This window comes from Aphelocoma coerulescens, chromosome 6 (assembly GCF_041296385.1).
Source record: "Aphelocoma coerulescens isolate FSJ_1873_10779 chromosome 6, UR_Acoe_1.0, whole genome shotgun sequence".
Taxonomy (NCBI): Eukaryota; Metazoa; Chordata; class Aves; order Passeriformes; family Corvidae; genus Aphelocoma; species Aphelocoma coerulescens.
The window spans coordinates 30,185,263-30,205,604 of record NC_091020.1 but is presented as its reverse complement, the minus strand read 5'-3'; the positions used below and the strand labels follow the sequence as shown (position 1 = coordinate 30,205,604).

Below are 20,342 nucleotides of genomic sequence, written 5' to 3'. Positions count from 1 at the left end.
GACCAAGGACAGCCTGTGCCACAAACCTAATTTTAGTTCAACCAGCAGTAATAGTGTGAAAATGTATGCATTCACATACATTTGTTAGGTGTGTGCACGTATTGGTAGCAAATGTTAAAAGAAAGCAAAATGCTCATGGTTCTGTGAAGCAAAAAGTGCTTCTATGACACTGTAGATGTCAGATCTTTGCAGGATCAGCTACGACCCAAACATTGTGTTGATTGGATTTTTAGTAAAAAGTCAACATTCAGTTTTCATCTAGGCTCTAATATGCAGAGTGAATATTTTTGAAAGGAGGGGAGCACCCAGCAGCTCTTCCTTCTGCCTTTGGCAAACCCATCCTCTTTGCTCAGGTCACTAAGAGGAATCTTTGAAAATCCTGTTTATTTTGTGGCTGTTGAGTAATTTTAAGAATCTGTCTTTGAAGAGGTAAGTGGGCAGAGCTGACTGGGCTGTCTGACCTCACTATTCTGTTTACCCACAGTATTTATTGTACTGCAGCTCTCTTCATTACTCCAAAGTCTAAGGGCAAAGCATCAGGGTGTGTGAGGGTATGTCTAGTGATTTTCAAACACTTTTTATGAAGCCTTCTTCAGGCTGAAGATCCATCAAAACTGCATGCACAGTGCTTTTCCTGCAGCTTTGTGGTACCCACTCTCCCCACTCTCTGCCAACCCTGCTTCCCCTCGTGTGCCTCTTTGGGATAGTGCTGGGAGCCTTTTCCCATGTTGCTCATCTTCTTTCCTGGCACGCTCTGCCTCCGTAATTAGATCTCAGTGGTTTATTTGTGACATCCCAGTCTGATGCCATAGGACTGGAGAAAGTGCTAGCTAGTGAAAAAGGAGGAGGATTAGAGGAGCTCACTTACCAAGGCACTAAGTGGATGGTGTTATCATGAATCCCTTAACAATGAACTGATTAGTTTAAACAGTGGAAGTTTCACAAGGCACTTAATTTCCAGCCGCTGTTTTGTCTTGCCTTGATTCAGCCTCACAATACTTTCTTCATGCAGTCTGCACAGTGCTTAACTTGCAATCATGCCTTTCCTATTGTTACTAATTCTAATAAGTATCTTGGAAAATAGAAAAATGTTGATGTTAATCCTCAGCTTCTGTTTTGACTGAATGATGTGGTCCTGCAGAGCTTCATTTCCTAATAAACCGCATCATCTTTACGGAGCCGTTTCATAGGATCCAACTTCTAAATTTTATCTCTGTTGCCTACAAATGGGGCTTTAGTGGTAAAACAGGTTTGAAAGGTTTTTTCTGCCAACCAGAAGAACAGATCATTGCACTTGTCTGGTCTGCAGTGTTGCTTCAGAAGTGATTAAAGTAGTGCAGTTGGTGAAGGTGACAAACGGGGAGAGAAGAATGGGCACCCAAGGCTGTGGTCGAGCTGTTCCTGCAGCTTCTGCATGTGCTCCATGTCACAGGCAGAAATGGAACCTTGCTGGTTGGGGAAGAGGAGCATTTGGCTGTGACACTGAACTGGAGTTATCCAGGGAATTTCCACCTTGTTTTGGCTTCCTGTGCAACATTAAGGAAAGCTTTTTAGTCTCTGTGCCTTGTTTTTCCTACCGTGTAATGAGGGTGGCTCTTCCACAGGTGTTTATCTGTTTATTTTATTGATGCTACATTTTGGTATCCAGAAATGCCTTATCAATTGTGAATGCAGTGCCTACAGCCCTGCAGCAGTACTGAATTAGGTCTTTAATGACTACAAAATATATCGAAGCACTAAAGTAGAATTCATCCAGTCAATTCTTTTAATCAGTTTTATAACTCAAAAGAACAAGTGCACTCTATGTAAGGCATGTTCCTTGTGTTACAAATCAGTGATAAGGCTTTTTTTTTCCACCTTTAAAAATATATCTGGTGTATTTCTCTGAAAAACCAGAAAAAGGAACTCTTAACTGTTGCTTTCAATAATTGTCAAGGATAGGAATAGGAAAGAGGTACCTTGTTAATGATGGTGTATTTCCTAACATTCTACTTCTTTTGAGATCACTGTAGTACAATAAATAAAGCCAGATAGAACTCCAGTGTTCTGCCTGGCTGTGGAGAACTGCAGCTAAATGCTGATGCTTCTAATTACAGCAGTGTTCAGACATTTTCATCTAGGCCTACCTTAAAAAGATTCAGACTGCATGGAATATTCTACTGTAGTACTGTCTTTAAGGTCATATACATTGCAATATTAAATAAAAGTGCTTTGGTTTTGTTTTTTTTGGTTTTGGTTTTTTTTTTCCTGAGTGTTGTGGCATGTGAGGCTGGGTTTTAAAAGCAGCATCTTTTAATTTGTAGAAATGGTGATTCTGCATGTGGTGTGAGTGAAAACAGTTCTCTGCAAGTGCTCAGACTGCTGTGCTGTACTGAGCTGCAGTCCAGACCTCAGTATTTTCTAGTGGTTGAATTAGTCTAACAGTTGGCAGCAGATGCTGTTCAGGGAATCAGGAATGTGGTCTTGTGGTCAGCTGTGGCTCTCTCCTGGTGACACATCTCTGGCTATAAAAACAGAGCTGGTGGCCAGGGTGAGAATTCACCTGCATCTGGATGGTAAAGTTATTTGTGCTCCAGTACATGAGATTTTGAAGTTTGCTGTCGATGATGCATCTTGGAACATGAACAGCAGTGCACTGGCACCAGCACACAGACCTGTGCTACTGGAGTGAGTGAGGTCTGGGAGTTCTCTTGTCAAAAAATGAAGTCCTAGTCGTCAGGCATGTGAGCAAAGTTGAATTTTAGAGCAGTTCTCTTCATAGTGTTCTTTGCTTCTTCCAGGTATGTAAATGCAGCAATATCTTGCAAATTAATTTTTAAGAAATTTTTTGTGCTCAAAGAATTTTTGTAATCCCGTGATGAGTTTTCCACTTCTGTGTTCTTGGGGAAACTGCTGTCTGCTTCGTTCATGTTTCATAAGTGATGGCTGGGTTTATGCTGCTAGTGAGTGTTCTGGGAGAAAGAAAATTTAGCAGGCTGGAGTCAAGACACTTCTCTGTTCTAAAGTCTGCTATAAGCTGCCCTGGGCAAAAGCAAATTGGTGTGTCTGTCCCACTGCCAGAATGATCTATAGAAGGTTGAATATTGAGACATTGTTTAGATCTGTCCTGCTCAGGCCTGTTAACTTGTGAATCCCTGGTCTTTATTACAGTAGTGCTTGGGTAGCAGTGGGCAAGAACACGGAGTGAGGCAGACAGAAAGCAGAAAGTGTAAAATACAGCAAATTCCCAAATGCCTGCAATTAATAATTTTAACAAATGCATCACTGTTTCTTCATGTTGACTGCCTGCTGTTTCCACTCCTCTTTCTCTGCATGCTCAATATTTTTCTCCCATCTGTCCCTTGGCCATAATGATGGGACAGATGTATTGCCTAAGTCTTCATCTTGGAGCTTGTATTAAAACAACCTCATTGCTCCATTCCTCCCCAGCAGTATTTATGTGTTCATGTTTCTTTATCATCTCCCCTTCCCCCATTTTCTCTGTGCTGTGTATAGATGTATAGATATATATGTAATGTGTTCTCTCTCATGGTCTAAGTAGAAATACTATATACACGAGGTATGAAATATTGATTGCTACATATACATATATATATTTATATATAAATATGTATGTGTGTATATATGTACATGTATATGTGTGTCTACATATAAAAATGTGTGTTGGATGCCTTGTACCTTTTGCTGTTAAAAGATTCTCTGTATGGTCTTTTTATGATGTGAAACAACACGTTCTTCATTGTAACTGGCCCTTCAAACTCTCTGAGAAAAGCTTTTAAACAAAAAACCTCAGCATTTTCTTCATGAGTTTCTGTTAGGATCAGCTGTGCTTTGAACCGTTGAAAACTGTCATTTCTGTTGGATGTTTTCCTCAGGAGACACTTCGGGTATGTTAAAATCATAGCTAGAGAGAAAAAGGAGCAAGAATAGCATCTGCTGTGCATGGAGGGTCTGAGAACACAGATCCGAGTCCATCCGCTGCAGGTCACTGCCTTCCTCTTCTGACTGCAGAGTGAAAAGTTCATGGTACAGGCTGCTGCTGGAGGAGGGGAGGAAGCAAATGTTATTGTTAATGGTTTACTGTTTGCTTTGAGCAGAACCAGCCTTGGGAGTTTGTACTAAAATTCCCCCTAGAGCAGATGATTTGTCAATTAATACAATCTTCCCCCCACCGCCACCTCCAGTTAGGAAATACCAGTGCATTCCATGTGCGTGCAACTCAGTTCTTGTCACCCCTGCAAATGCTTTACATTATAGCCTTTGGATTTTAATATCCTTAGCAACAAACTATTTTTTCACTAAAATACAATTTTGTCTTCAGTGCATAGGTTAGACTGAGACTAGAGTTGTCTGTGCTGCTGACACATGCCAGTACAAGGAGCAGACTGAGCACTCTTGGGCTCATCCCCATTGTTAGATATTGGAAAAAACCCACTTGCTGCTCAGATTCAGAGCTCCCACACAACACGGTAATGGATGTAATACAAGTGAAAACTGCAGCAGGGTAGTCGGGAGCTGTTTGTTCTCCAAGCCCTTAGAATTGCAGCAAGATCCAGATTAAGCTTTTAGCAAAACTCTCTAAAGGCAAAGACAGTTTGTGTGCAGAGACCATACATTTTTGGAATTCTTAAGCAAATTAGACAAATGTCTGTCACAGAGTATTGATTCATATCTGGGATGTTGCTCTTTCCAGTGCAGCAAACCGAAGCTTCCTGTGTGGAAAAGCTCAGCTGGAGATAAGTGATGTTGAAGTGAGCTGGCATGAAACCAGCCCTGCCTGTGCCTACTACATCCAGATGGGTCACAGGAGGGATTGGGTTTATACTAAGGCACATCTTCATCCCCAGTACAGCTCCAGGGCTTTATCTAAACCTGTATAGATAATCTGCCAACATGCTCACGATACAAGTGCTGTGATGGCAGGAGAGTCTGTGCTTAATTGATACTCTTCTTATACATTTTAGGGTTAGTCTGGCTGCTGTAAATCTTTGTGTCCCAAAGTTTGAAGGTTTGGTTGCAAACATTCTTTTCAATATAATATTTTTTTCAGTACGTGTTGCCACACAGCTGGCACGGTTTGATATTCTGTAGTATTTGCACAGTATTTTCCTTCCCACACAATTCTGCTAATTTCAGATCATGCTGTTTAGCCCAGTGGATGTAACTGAAGCTGAAAGTTTTGCCCAAAGGCAATAAAGGATGTTAAGTGACAATAATCCTAGTCATGGTGTGCTTTTAAAATAATGAGCAACCTTGATTAGTTTAACTCTTAACGCTTTCTTATTTTAGAACTTTGTTGTTGTTGTTTTGCCTTTTTTGTTACCAACAGTGAGGAAGATGCTTTCTGTAAGAATCTGTTTATCTTACTTATTAGCATGGAGAGGGTAAAATGAATCAGTAAATACAAAGGACAGTTTTGTCCTTCGTCTTACCCTGGTATTACTTTTTAATCCAACTTTACTTTGAGTTTCTGGCTGCAGGTGTCAATTAGCCAGCAATTCCCACAGCCCACAATGTAGCTTTATTGAAACCAATTTATAGAAACCAGTTTCCAGATTTGCAGACTTTCCATGTGAGTCTGCCTTTGTTGGAGATGCTCTGTAGGGACCACAGTGTATGTGTATGGGTTGAAGGCTGGAAGACTGACTGTGGGAGCAGAAAAATTTTGTTCGTTTTATTTGTTGGTTAGCAAGCTTTAATGCTCAGGCACTTAACTGAAAAGTAACAGCAAGTAACCCAAAAGTTGGTAGAAAGAGTTGAAAGTTGTTTATTTTAACAGAATATCATTCAGTAGGCAGAAGTACCAGGGAAAAGAAATTAAAACAGTTTTGTGAACTGTTCTTTGAATATTTTTCTTTAAGCCCAGTTCTGAGAGTGATGCAGTTACATAAGAACTTGTGGCTTTTTGAAAATGTCTGTGTCTGAAGGCTGAAAATCCAGAAAGAAAATAGAAAGAATGGCAAATGCTGATTTTATAATGTGGTATTATTTTCAGGCTTGTTCTCATTACATTTTAGGGAACCTTCCCGGTTGTATTTTGTCTCCTTGAATATACTGAGCATTTTGAAGATGTTATAAAAGCAAATGTACTTTAAAGCAATGGATTTTGAAATAGAAAATGTTGGTTGTAAGACAGAAGATGCATTACTGGCAAAGTGTATTGTATATTCCTATACAGTTAAACAGTGCAGGAACCTCATTTTGGCAAGGACTGTGAATATCTGGGACATAAAGAATGACATACCTAAAATATTGCTGTGGCAAAGAGAGGCCAAAGGAGGCTGCAAGGAGGCTGAGGCCCCTCTTAGCTGGCAGATTCACAGGTTAATTAGGAGTCCAGGTTTTAGGCCAATTATTGCAGGTTTCAAACCGATTTTCTTCGTTTCTCCACCTGTCATGTACACAAGTGCTCGGTTAGACACTTAGCATGGTAAGTGCATGCAAACCTCCCTGTTACAGCCTGTGGAGTTGTGCTATGCAGTGTGGGCAGGACAATTCCCAGATGCAGACCTTTAGCCCCTGGCAGCAGCTCCTTTGTGGGTTGAACTCTGAGGGGTGACCCAGCGCAGCCACGAGCTGGGGAGAGCCTTGTGCTGAGAGGGTCTGCTGGGCTGCGGGATCCCCCACCCCACTTCTCTGATCCATTCTCTCTCACAGGCAGGAATGGCATCTCCTGAAAATCCCGAGCAGTTGATCATTGCCCTGGAACCCGAGGCTGCCTCTATCTACTGCCGAAAGCTGCGCCTGCACCAGATGATAGACCTGAGTAGTAGGGCACCTGTCAATGGCTACAGCCCGAGTGACACTATTGGAACTGGATTTACACAGGGTACTTCTGTTCATTCACTTTTTAGATTCTCATGCCTAAGTTTGCTTTGTCCCTGAGGGCTGGTTTCTGACCATTTCTTGTTGTCCTTGTTCTCTTGAAATGTTTCAGGCTGGCATCAGTTTGCTTTTATAAACCATTTTGCTGCTTACCATAGTTAGACTTGCTTAGATGTTGACTAAGCAGACATCACAGAATGATTTGGATTGGAAAGAAGCTAAAAAATCATCTTGTTCCAACCATCTGCCATCGGCAGGGACACCTTCCACTAGAGCAATTTGCTCCAAGCCCCATCCAACCTGGCCTTGAACACTTCCAGGGATGGGGCAGCCACCCAGCTTCTCTGGGCAACCTGTGCCAGGGCCTCACCACCCTCACAGGGAAGAATTTCTTCCTAATATTTTAGCATGCAGGTAGCTTCCCTGTCTTGCCTTTATTTGGATGTTGTGGGAGTCTTTTAGTACTTTCACAATGGTGTTTTTCTGCCTTAATTTAAGTTAGTACTTCATGTTGGATCTTTTTTTTCATTTAAGTTGTTGGAAGCAATTATGTGTTTGATTATCTGCATTATTGAGGCAGCGCTAAATAACTGGATCTGCAATGAAACTATCAGTCTGAGGTGTTCCAAAGTATTGGCAGATGCTTTTTGATGTCACCTTTATGAAATAGCATGAATGACTTTCAACACTCAGTGGAACACATGGCATTGGAATGTAGCAATGAATTTATCTGCTTGTTGAAGACCAACTGGATAATGCACTTCTGATTTATTGACCTGGGATCAGTTGCTACTGTCAGTGTTTGAAGGGGAGGGACAGAGACTGGACTACTGTAAGTCACTTGCCAAAAGATCCTTCATCATCAGAGTTTTTTGAGCTTAGTAGCCTACTGAAACTGGAGGGAAATAGAGGGGGGGGGAAAAGGAAAGTGGCCTGCAGCAGTAAGATTTGATTGCTGCATAATGTGCATATTTCCCCTGTATCTCTAAATTGTAGCAGTTGCCCTGATACTGATGGTAGTGTGTCAGTCTATCCTAGAAGGAATTTTTCAGAAGAATCTGTATGTTATCACATTTGCTAGGTCAAAACAGTAGAGGCAGGTGGGAGATTAAGCTAGTAGAGCTATTCCTGCACTTAGCAGAGCATATTTTTTTTAGTTAAGCAGAGTCACTACATCATTCACTCAAATCCTTGGCTCTCCTAGCCAGCACTTGTCAGATGTGTTCAGTGTTTGGAAGCCCACACAGAGTACAGGACACAATCTATTTTCAGGATTCAGTCCCTTCAGGGCCCCTTGGCTGCTGTCCCCCTCATTTGTGCCATGAACTATTCCAGTTCCATGTGATCTTACGTGAACTCACTTTCAGACAACACAGGGATTTGCTTCTGGGAAAATAATAATGGAGTTTATCTGGTTACGGTTTTGAAGCTGGGCAGAATCTGGCAGATCATGGATTTCTGCTAATGGGCTTTTTCTTGGGTGGGGGTACCACTCTCATTTTTGACTTTGTATGGTAAAAAGCTATTGGGGATGAGAAAGGTTTCATGTCAAAATTAATGAAAACAAAGTTTGGAGTGAATTAATTTGGGGTTGGAATTAAAATTTCATAGAGGCATGGCAGGCACCCAAGACAAGCTGAGAACAGATTAAGGAGAAAAACCCTTTAAATATAAACAGAGAGAAGCACTCCAAGGGCCATATTATTGCTGTGAAGTCAAAACAAAAATTTCAGTGTTCATAGTAGCAAGGATAAGCTTGCTTCAGTTGTAGTTGAAGACTGGCTCTTGTGTTCACTTCCAGCCCACAGGAGGGAATGAAAGGATTGCCATTGATTTCTGTGGGCTTGACAGGCCCTTGCTTGGGCCTAGTGCTTGTTCTGTCATGGAATGCTTCATCTGAGCTCTCCCTGTGCTGCCCAGTCAGTGTACTGAGGCTGCCCAGTCAGTGTACTGCATCGTGGGGTCTTTTTGGGGAGGGTGCAGGAGCAAGTGGAGCTGATGCTCTATTTCCTGATGACAGGCACTATAGAAACAGGAAGCAAAGTGCATTCTGTGATTTGCATGCTGATATTTCCACAAAGAATTTTCACTCATGACAGGCTGCCTTTCTTGTAGTGTTTTATGAAGTGCCTTTGAAGGTGAGTGAAGATAACACAAGGAATGCAGGTTTTTTTGATCATTGAGTTACAGAGGTTGATTTAGAAGCATAAATAGCAGAGGTTCTTACTACTCTGCTTTCTCTTGACAGATTGTTTTGCATCTTTTAAATGTCTAAGTAGCAGTTAAATCTTGTGAGTTAACTGATTGTTATAAGAGTCTTGCAAGATTACTCCTAGTTTTTAATTGGTGTATGTTTTAAATATTATGAGGGTCAGCCCCGGTAGTCCCTGTGTCCTTAAGAAGTTACTAATCTGAGCAGCAGTGCTTCTGGCTGCTTGTTTTGAGGTAGACTGACATCCTAAGAGGTTGGGGAGGTGTACTTGCCTGAGCACTCAAAATGAGCAGCAGTTTTTGTAAGTGTGGGAATGTTCCCATCCCGGGTGGTGTCGGCATTGTCTGGGAGCGGGCTGGGACTGCCACCTACTGATAGAGGCTGCTGTGAGCACAGCTGGCTGCCAGCCCCCCACCCTGCTGCCAGCACATGCTTTGCAAGCCAGAGTGTATTAAAAAACCCACGTCAGAGATGTTTAGAGCTTTCTTATTAGGTTATTACTATCTATGATTAATTTGCATTATTTGTATTAGGTAATTAGTATATATTAAAATACATAGAAGTATATGTTACAATATCAGGGAAGATCAGGGTGGCTATAAACCATTTTTCCTTCTTTCTAGGAATGACATTCTAATGTTCCTGGTTCCAATGCAATAATTTTTGTACATTTGTTTTGTTACGAAGTGACACATACAGCTCTGTCAGCCTGCTTGCACTTGTTTCCTGCAGTTTATGATTTTATTTCTTCTTGCTTTTTTATACTCAGTAACTTCTTTCTGTCACTCCCTAGGGAAGGAACACGTGCGCCGGAACCGGCAGAGCCGGACCTTCATGGTAGAAAATGTCATAGGAGAGATCTGGTCCGAGCTGGAGGAAGGTACTGTCCTTTCCTGAACAAACTTTGCTCTCACTGGTTTTGTATTGCAGGCAAATACTGTGTTTCCCACAAAGGTGCTGTGCACTGCATTGCTCTCACAGTGGTTATAAAGGGGAAAAGGAAAAAACCCACAAGTTTAAATTCTGAACTGCAACTCTGTATGCTCTAGCAAAGTATGATTTATTAAAGAGATGCTGGAAAGCCATGCAGCCAGAGTGTTTTACTCAGAACAGGCATAACATTAATTTGGTAGCCCACTAGGATGTACACCAGCAGCATGAGCAGTCCCACTGATCTGCTTTTCAGCTGTGCTGCCTCAATAGCTTTTGACATCTGACTTTGATATTTGTTATCAATCATTGTATTATAATTACTAGCAAAGATCAAGTCTCCAGCACAGCCATTCCTGGCTGTCTGTAGGCCATTATCTCCCCTGATGCCTCAGGAGCTCTTGTTGCAGTGAGCTGGTGTGCTCACAGTGGTTAAATGCCCCTGGCCTCTCCCCTTGGCATTCCAGGTGATCGGTACATCGTGGTTGACAGCGGAGGAGGCACAGTGGATATGACTGTCCATCAGATCAGGCTCCCTGAAGGACATCTGAAGGAGCTCTACAAAGCAACAGGTAACGTCACTTCCACTGCTTGCTTTATGTAATTAGATTGTGTATTATACATTTGTGTAATGTTTTGGCTTGTCAGGGCAGGAAATGTATGCTTTTATTGCATTTTACAGACAGTTCTTCCTGAAATGAGACCAGCACTCAAAATTAATAAAACCCAACTGCTGGTTGGCTGAATCAGTCATTTATAGTGGTAGTGTTACAGTGGCTATGATGATACAGGAGTAACAGTGAGGCAAAGGTGAGAGCATGTTGTCTATCAGACCAGCTGTTACCTTTAGAAAAGAACCTCTTTTTGTGGACCTTCTCCCATGACAGCCCTGAGAGTGTTGTTCTGATATGTACGTGGTCAACTCAAAATGTCGTAAGAATATTAAAGAACATCCAGAATATTAAAGCTATGTTTTGTCTGTGGTACAGGTGGACCATATGGTTCTCTAGGTGTGGACTACGAGTTTGAAAAGCTCCTGTGTAAAATATTTGGAGAGGATTTCATTGAGCAGTTTAAAATCAAGCGTCCTGCAGCCTGGGTGGATTTGATGATCGCGTTCGAGTCCCGTAAGCGGGCGGCAGCTCCCGACAGAACCAACCCCCTAAACATCACCCTGCCTTTCTCCTTCATTGACTACTACAAGAAGTTCCGAGGTCACAGTGTAGAACATGCCTTGAGGAAAAGCAAGTGAGTAGACAATTGAAACCACGTGGATGCAGAATTAACTACTGGTAGCAAAGACAAATAATTAAAATATCCTAATTATATTAGGACTGAAAGGTAACAGTGTAAAAGTGTAATGCAAGGAGGAGAAAATGGGACTGCCTCTAGTGCAGTTTCCAGAATGAAAAGTTCTGATCGATGTCTTGCAAAAGCTTTTCTGTTCAAGACTTGCACTTTTCAGGTATTGATTTCTACGACTTCTGCTAGGCCACCACTGCATCACTTCCTTTGTATATTCGAGTCCCTTGCATGTTAATTAGGAATGTCAGATCAAACACAGGGTTTGTTGCCTAGAACCTTAATTTTTATTGGCCTGGATCCTGGAAAAAATCCAAGATTGTGAGATGTGTAAATTTGTTCATGGTTTTAAGGAAATTATTAACAGTATCAGATCACTGCAGAAAACATATGCTACTACATAAAGCTCTGCAAGGGGAAAGTGTTCAGCTTTTGAAGTGATGGCAGGCTTTTGTTTCTTACAGTATTTTACAAGTTTGATAATTTTCCTGATAGGCAGGGAGACATAATCCCCTTCAGAGATTTTAATTCATGATTTTCAGTATCAAGAAGTCACCCTAAATGATAATATCATGGACTGCTGTAGAAAAGGAAGTGAGAAGAAAGTAGAAATGGGCATTTTGCATCTTTTGAAGTTATATACTACAGAAAAACCTGGAGTTTAATGGTGTAAAAGAGAATGAACAAGAGAACCTGTGAATCTGGGGCAGGAGGCTTGGGACCTGAGAGGGGAAGATTTGGTATTTAGTACCTGTACCTTAATTTTTTAAACTAGCCAGTGTTGAATGTAGTATGCAGGGTGGAACTCCTGCATCTCTTTCAGAAGTTACTGGTAAATGTACGGTAAGCTTAAATGACTTTGAACCCAGCTAAAAGTTGCTTTCTAAATGAGACTGAGGTTCTGAAATCATTAAAAATTTCTGGAAATAATCCCCCACACAAGGCCATCTCCTTTTTATTAATAGCCTTAATGGTGAATCTTGGGATGCTAAATGCTCCCTTCAAATGAAATGAAATGAATTGGCTAACAGGATAGAAAGAGTGTAAAGATTGACATATAATGTGCATGAATGAAAGGGAGATTACTGAGCTATACAGATGTGTATCAGTGATAGAATAGCATAATGCCTGTATTCACTTAATAAATGTTATGCCTCATTAAAAATGCTGTTCTCTCTTCTGCCTCCTGAGGCTTCCCAACTTGCTTGTTTTCCTTGTGTGTTTCCAGTGGCTTTGGCCTGCTACTGCTGTAATCTAAATGTTGCCCTTCTGGGGATGAATCAGTGCTGTTTCAGATGAGCGAGCACTGCACTGACTGCCAGCTGTTTCAGAGAGCAGTTGAGCATTGCTAATGCTGTGGAAGGCAATCAGGCAAAGAAAACAACAATTAGACAAGCAAAAATAATAATTCTCCCTTCAAGTTTTACGTAACTGCAGTTGGTATGGGACTAGGGTGAGCTGGGGCACTTTCTACTAAGGAAAAGGCATGCAGATTCTGTAAACTTATTAATTAATTTATTTAGTATCTGGTGGTTGTTTTGCAGCTCAGCTGCAATGCTTTAATGTTCTTTCTCACTATTGTTTTGTAGTGTGGACTTTGTGAAGTGGTCCTCCCAGGGAATGCTGAGGATGAGCCCAGATGCAATGAATGCTCTTTTCAAACCTACGATTGACCAGATCATTCAGCACCTGAGTACGTATCTGTGTGTGATTCCATCTCTGGCTGAGCTGAAACTGAAGCTTTGCTCACCCAGTTCAACCCAGTAACAACCTTCCTGCTATGCACCAGTTGTGGACAAGGAATTCAGTTCTGAAACTTGCAGCTCTCTACAAATCAGCTAGGCAAATAATAAAAGTAAGGGATTTGTCCTGAGCACATACTCCTACCTAGATCTAGTACTGGTTACTGGGTGTGATCCAGTCCTGTTCCTGCCTAAGCTTCAATTACTCTGTGCTTCCAGGGCTGCAGGCATTCAGAAGGCTGACATGCACTGAGAAACCCAGATCCTGCCTTTCTTTTTTTCAGTTTCAGGCAACAACTAAGTAATGCCAGAAGTGTAATTCATTTCTCATTATTCCTGGTATTAAGACCTCTGGTTCATTCCTTCCCACTGGAAGGTCACATTTTTTCATGACCATCCAAATCACTGACATCTCTAAAACACAAATGGTAAATGATGCATCATGGTAAAAGTACTTCCAGGCATGACTTAAACAGCAATGAGTTTATTTGTCCAGTAATGGAAAGTGACATGTGCTTATTAGGAAAGTTACTATTTAAGGTCTTTTCTGGTGGGAGATGAAATTTGTATCAAGTAGAGTACAATGCATGTGGTGAGAAAAGTGTTGCTTTCGACACATTATAAAGCACTGTTTGCAATGGAATATCCAGCTTTGCTCATCACATGTGAGGGATTATTAGCTAAATTTCAGAATTTAGTAAGACAATTATAGAGCAGCTTATATGTGAGCAGGGAGGGAGGCACCTAGGATTGCAACAGTTGTGATAAATAACTCAGTTGTCTGAACTACAAGTGAGCTGACAACTGAACTGCATGATTTTCTGGAAAGCAGGAGATGCGGGCTTAAGTTAAGAATGAACATGTGTAAAAACATAAAGAGGTGTTATTTTGCAGGTGGTATTTGTTGTGGTTAAGATGTTTGGGTCAGAAATAATAAGTGAATTTGAAATGGGGTGATTTATCTGGAATTCAATAAAGGGTCTGTTTTAAATGCCACTTCAGAAATGTTGTATGCTTTGAGGTAAGTGAATTCATAGTGAAATGTGGTAGAGACTACAGACGTGGGACTGGTGCATGCTGAGGGTGGCAGTGTGGGCACAGATGTGTCAGTTTCAGATCATGTGCAGGAAACGGTGCACTCAGACATGGGGATTTTCATTTACTCTGCCTCATCACAGTGGATTTTTCCTTATTGAATGCCCTCTGTTTCTGTTCAGGTGAAGTGTTTGATAAGCCGGAGGTGACCAATGTGAAGTTTCTGTTCCTGGTGGGCGGCTTCGCTGAATCCCCCTTGCTCCAACAAGCCGTCCAGAGCGCTTTTGGCTCAAGGTGCCGGGTCATCATTCCCCAGGATGTGGGTCTGACCATCCTCAAAGGAGCTGTTCTCTTTGGCCTCGACCCTGCTGTCATCAAGGTGCGGCGTTCCCCTCTCACCTACGGCGTCGGGGTGCTCAACCGCTTTGTGGAGGGGAAGCATCCCCCGGAGAAGCTGCTCGTCAAAGACGGCACGCGCTGGTGCACCGATGTCTTTGACAAATTCATCTCAGCCGACCAGTCTGTAGCCCTGGGAGAGACTGTGACACGCAGTTACACACCTGCCAAGCCTTCTCAGTTAGTAATAGTGATCAATATCTACAGCTCAGAGCAAGACAACGTCAGCTTCATCACCGAGCCTGGCGTGAAGAAGTGCGGCACCCTGCGCTTGGATCTCACGGGAACTGATGCTTCTGTGCCCAACCGGCGGGAGATCAAAACACTGATGCAGTTTGGGGACACTGAAATCAAAGCCATGGCTGTTGATGTTGCGACCTCTAAAAGTGTCAAAGTTGGTATTGATTTCTTAAATTACTAACGGCCCTTTCCCCCACCACAGCCTGTTTGTGAGACTGATCTTCCACTGTTGCATTTTTTGACTTCTGTCTGTCATGTCATCACCTTGAATTTCAGCAGGCTATATGAGAACAGCTAGTAAGGTGGGGTATGGTGTGTTTGTGCCCTTTGGTGACCAAAGGCTGGATTTTTGAAAGACCCTTAAAAGGTTTTGGGAGCAAAAGTTCCAGAGGTAGTAAAAGTTACCAAGTTACTCAAGCATGCTTAAAGATCTACCTTTATTTAGTAAACACTGATTATTGTTGGGTCCTGAAGGTTAGTTAAAAATATACCAAGTTGTAATCTCTTTGCCTTCTTCTTCTTCCTCCTGAGAAAAACTGACTAACCCACGTGGCTGTTGTAGGGCGTGTATCTGTGTGGGATATCTGTTTAAACAGCACCATCCTCTGGCAATGGGAACAAATTAGTAGTTCATAGTATTCTTTTGATTTTGCCCAGTGCTTTCAGAATTTAAAGTGCTGAAAATCAATGACTCAAAGAAATAGGAACTAAATTATTTAAATTCTGAGTAAAGAAAATCCCCAGAAATCCTTGGAATTATATTTAGGAAATACATATGTGTTTTGGGAGCCTAATATTGATTGCTCCAGTTTGAAAACAGGGCCTTTGTTGTCAAAGCTCTCAGAACAAGCTGTCAGATTAATTAGCTAGCATTACCTTCATTATACTTTGGAAAATAATATTAAGTACAAACCTGTTTCTCTTTTGGGTCTTTTAAACTTATTTTTATTAGTCTCCATCTGAAACCATAGAATCACAGAGTAGTTGAGCTTGAAGGGGACATCCATTGACTGTCTGATAAAACCTCTCAGTTCTAAGCAGTATCAATCAGAACAAATTGCTTTTTCTAATTTTTATTATCTCCAAAATGAAGATTCCTAAACTCCAGGTGACTTACTTGACAACCCTCACTGCAAAAGTTTCTTCTTACCTTTGAAAGGAATTTCTTGAGTTTAAATTCATGTGCGTTGCGTCTTTCTTGCTCCTTCACTAGATACCTCTGAGAAGTCTGGCTGCATCCTCTTTCCTGTCTGCTCTCAGGCACTTGTACATGCTCCTGGCATCCCCTGAGCCTCCTTGAGTCCAACAGCCCCAGCTCTCTCAGTCTTGCCTCTCATGAAAGATCCTCCAATCCCTTCATCGCCTTCATGACCCTTTGTTGGTCTCAGTGCCATTTGTCTGTGTCTCTCTTGTCCTGGGAAGCACAGAACTGGACCTGGCACTCTGGACATGGTCTCACCAGGGCTGAATCAGGGGAATAATCACTTTCCTAGACCTGCTGACAGTGCTCTTCCCAGTGCAGCCCAGGAGGCTGCTGGCATTCCTTGTTGCAAGGGCACGTTGCTGGCTCACGCTCAGCCTTGTGTCTGCCACCATGCCAAGGTGCTGTTCTGCTGCCAGGCTGCTTCCCACACACTTGGTCCACAGCTTCTCCTGGTGCATGGGGTTATTCCTGCCCAGGTTCAGGACTTTGTACTTGCCTTTGCACTTGCCTTTGCTGAACTTTGTGAGGTTCCTGTCTGCACATTTCTCCAGCCTGCCAACATCCCTCTGACCCATCTGCTTTATCATGCACTTCCCCAAGTGATTATATTTGCTTTCTTGTTCATTCCTATGTTAAGGTTTGGAAGCACAGCTAGATGATGGCTGAAACATTTAAACAATTCAGAAGAGACAAAACATTCAGATCAAAGGTATCATAATGTATTTTTTGTAGCAAACATTTTAGTTGAGTAAAATGTATTGCTGGGTTGAGTTGAATGGCCAATGAAGTGGAAGGTAGAAGCCAATAGAAGGAAAGTACAAATAGCATTAAATAAAGCATTCCTTACTGGCAGTGAGCACAGAGCTCTTGACACAGGGGAAATGCACTGATGGCCACTATAGCATCTTGTTTTCCAAATAATAACTTTCTGGAAACATTTCCTTGAGCATGCTCACCTGGAAAATTTCTTTTGCACCTAGAATAGTTTTTGTTTTGCAAAATGCTACAGGAGGAAAACTTCTGAAACCTACATTCTGTATCTGCCATGAACTGGCAACTTCAGATTCAAATCCTAGTCCCACTCCAAATCAGCAGACTGGTACCAACCTGCAGAATTGCCCTAAAATGCTGACACTTTCCAGAGCATTTATACAGAGCTGCCTGATTACCTGCTGGAATTCATTACATTTTCAAAACTTTGCAATGTTAATTATTAATCGAAACCTTCCTTTTTAAAAAGTTGAGCATGAGTTAAATCCATTACTGACACTTTTGGGAAATTAAAGCTTTATCAGTTATTTCATTAATTTATGTTTCAATCCTGCACTTAAACTTTCTGTGTTTATCCTGGAGTTTTGCCACAGTAGAGAGCTGCAGAACTGATCCACTGCATTTTGTCATTGAGTTTTCTGTCTCCTGCAGAATTCCCTGGTTGAATGGGAAATGTGTTCTGCATTCAGCTTTAAAATAAATAAATAAATAAAGGACTATGGAGAATGCTAGTCACAGTATCCTGCTGGATACTTTCTATAATTACAAAGTGTGCTTGCTAGCAGTCGATTTCCTGCTGCCTGCTAAATGCTTTAAAAGCTAAATACTGGGATTTTTTTGTGTGTGTTGCTTTCCATGGTTTACAAACAAGAGAAACTTTAAGATGAGTTATGAACAATATAATTTTATGTATATACAATATTTAAATATTGTACAGAATCTTTCTTTCTACAGTGCTATTTTCTTGTATAAAAATGCACTTTGCCTCTGTTGATTTCATTCAGCTGTTAATTTTAAATAACATAGTTTCTCAATCAGCTTCTGTAATTATAGGCTTTTAAAGATGGTAAGATATGAAATGTGAAAGGCCGATCTTATAATAATAGGAAAGAAATGTTGGTGTGTCAGAGAATACAACATTCTTCCTGCAATGCAAATCATACCAGCTAAGCACATCACACAAATGCAATAGTCTGTTGCTGGGGTTTTCGTTTCTTTGTTTCAGATGGTGACCATTCCATCTCCAGCAGTTCTTCATAATAATGGATGAATCCTCCTGTAAAACCAAAAATCAGATTGTAAAATCTGGGTATACAGCTTCTTCACTAGGTTTTGGGTTTTTAAAAATGATCTTCTCTAGTTTAAACAACAACAACAACAACAACAAATGAAAAACTACCTTCCAAAGCCAGGCAACACTCTTGTATTGTAGCTGCAGGTAAGATCCAGTCTCTGTCTACCGTGTCCACCTACCAAAAAACAAAAGTTCTTACAGAAAAATAAGCTTTGCTGTCTTTGCATGCTTTGTTAAGTCCAGTTCTGCACAGGTTTGTTTTCAGTGGCCTTAACACAGGATTTGATCTAATAAATGGCTGCCACCCCCTGTCTCCCCTGTGAAGAGGAGGTGACCTGCAAGGTCAGGTGGCCCATGATTTTTGTGCTGTTTCCAGCCTGTCTGCAGGGAAAGCTACAGGTGGTTTCTGCAGCTCTTCTGAAGCACAGTTCCTTACACAGCAGCGATTCTCTGCCCTCTCTGGTTCACCTTTTGTAAGATCCCATCTGGATCCAAGCAGGGCCTTGTTGCTGAGATCCCTGTAACTGTAAAATGTGATTTACATATTTTTACACTTCCTCCTCCAGTCTGGTGAGAACACTATCAAGCTTATCTTTGCAGAGCACCGAACTACTGAAGAAACTCCCAGCTGTCCTTGTTGCCCTCTTTCAGAATGGAAAATTAGCTTGTCTCTCTAAGGAATTAGAATTGTTGAGTAGAATATTATGCTGTGGTCTATAGACTATAACCCAATTAAATAACTTTACAATGTAAGAGGCACGTGGATGCCCATTTTGATAAACGATGCTAGGCTGTAAAAGTAATATGAAATTTACTAGGAAATGAGGCGTTCTTAGAATTGTAGTTGTGATACTTTTGCAGGAGATTCCCTGCAGAGCATTTTTTTAGTCGGGGTTTCAGATGACATTGTGCAACTTAATGTTGAAAAGACAACAAGGCCTGCTATCCATAGGGAAAGCAGAAGGTCTTGGCAGGAGTTTTGCTCTAAGCAGACTTGCAAGTTTGGGTCCAAGTTACTGAACTCTAGGCTGAAGTTTAGCAGCTAATTGTGATGGAATGATTAATTGTGCTAGAATATGATAAATGTGCAGTGGTGGTTAGGACAGCTTGCATTGGTATGAGTATACCAATATTAATATACAGGAGTTTTAATGCATTATTATGAGAAGGCTAATTATATATTGCAGAGATTTAATAGCCAAGATAAGCTGCATATTTATGATACGAAGTGGCTTAAGCGGATGAATAGTATAAAAGTTGTTGGGCATAGTGTCACACCTGCTTGAAATAGTCTTAAACTATATTATAAAACCAACCATTGTGGTCTTGTTCACCTCTGTGCAAGATAAATTCAGATTTCACTGATACTTGGAGCTGTTCACAACTTGTCTGGATTGTATCTTGAGTGTTCTTGTGTCTTCAATCATGTCAAATAAAATACCTTAAAACCAATTTCTCTTTTTTGGTGCTGCTATTCTTACGAAAATGGCTATAAAAAGAAACCTAATTTATTATGAAAGTGAGACAGGCCAAGTGGTTATGCATGAATTTGGGTGCTCTCCTTCATGTGTGTAACTGAGCAGAAGTGACACCAACCATCTGTACTGCTTTAGTTGTGTCCTCCGAGTGTGCCCAAGGTGGAACTTCACTGCTGCTCATGACAGCTTCCAGCAAAATTGGTGTAGCTGTCCGAGTAAGGTTTTGTTGGAGTTCAGACAGAAAGACTTTGAGCAATACTCAGAGCAGATCAGGTATTTTCTGTAATGATGCTCTCAGAGAGCCATGAAATCAAATACAAATTTTGATAAAGAGAGCTGTAATCTCTTAGGTCTTGTATTATTAAAAGCTGTTTTATTGTTAAAAATGCGTTATCAGGCCAATAAGCTGGCCAATAACCAGGTACATTAGCATGAGAATATGCCTCTTTATAGATCTAGGGATGTTTGGTAAGGTCCAGCTGTACTGAAAAAACCCTTGCATAACAATTTGTGCAGCATTACATTCTTCTGCTAACAGCTGTAGGCCATGTCTCTCTGAAATTCAGCAGTGTTGGCACAAGCTCTGGAGGTGATTCAGTGGCACTGGTGACCTTGGTCCACAATGCTGCAAAGATGCAGAGAGTGACCTGAGATGCTTTAGCAGCCACTGCAGCCAGCTTCCACCTATTTGCTGCAATGAAGGTGTTTTACAAGTGCTTTATGACTATAATTATAAACACCATCCTAATAGGCTAGGTACTGTATTTAACTTGTAATGAACTTGATTTCACCTAAACATTCAATTAATGTTACTAGTACAATGGGAAATATAATTACAGTCTTCAGAGACACATTAAGAACCAAATTTTACTTTCAGTATTCTACCACATTGCTGAAGATTCCAGTGGGGTTT

General features: G+C 41.3%; 1 protein-coding gene across 1 annotated transcript in view; it reads left to right on the top strand.

The window, feature by feature from the left end:
- Window positions 1-19,403, top strand: part of HSPA12A (heat shock protein family A (Hsp70) member 12A) — a 53,226-nt gene extending 33,823 nt beyond the window's left edge. The window contains exons 8-13 of the mRNA XM_069020115.1: window positions 6,658-6,829; window positions 9,831-9,917; window positions 10,435-10,539; window positions 10,957-11,215; window positions 12,859-12,962; window positions 14,229-19,403. Coding sequence (XP_068876216.1) covers window positions 6,658-6,829; window positions 9,831-9,917; window positions 10,435-10,539; window positions 10,957-11,215; window positions 12,859-12,962; window positions 14,229-14,863 — 1,362 coding nt within the window. The 3' untranslated portion in view covers window positions 14,864-19,403. The remainder of the gene's footprint in view (window positions 1-6,657; window positions 6,830-9,830; window positions 9,918-10,434; window positions 10,540-10,956; window positions 11,216-12,858; window positions 12,963-14,228) is intronic.
- The last annotated feature ends 939 nt before the right edge of the window (window positions 19,404-20,342 follow it).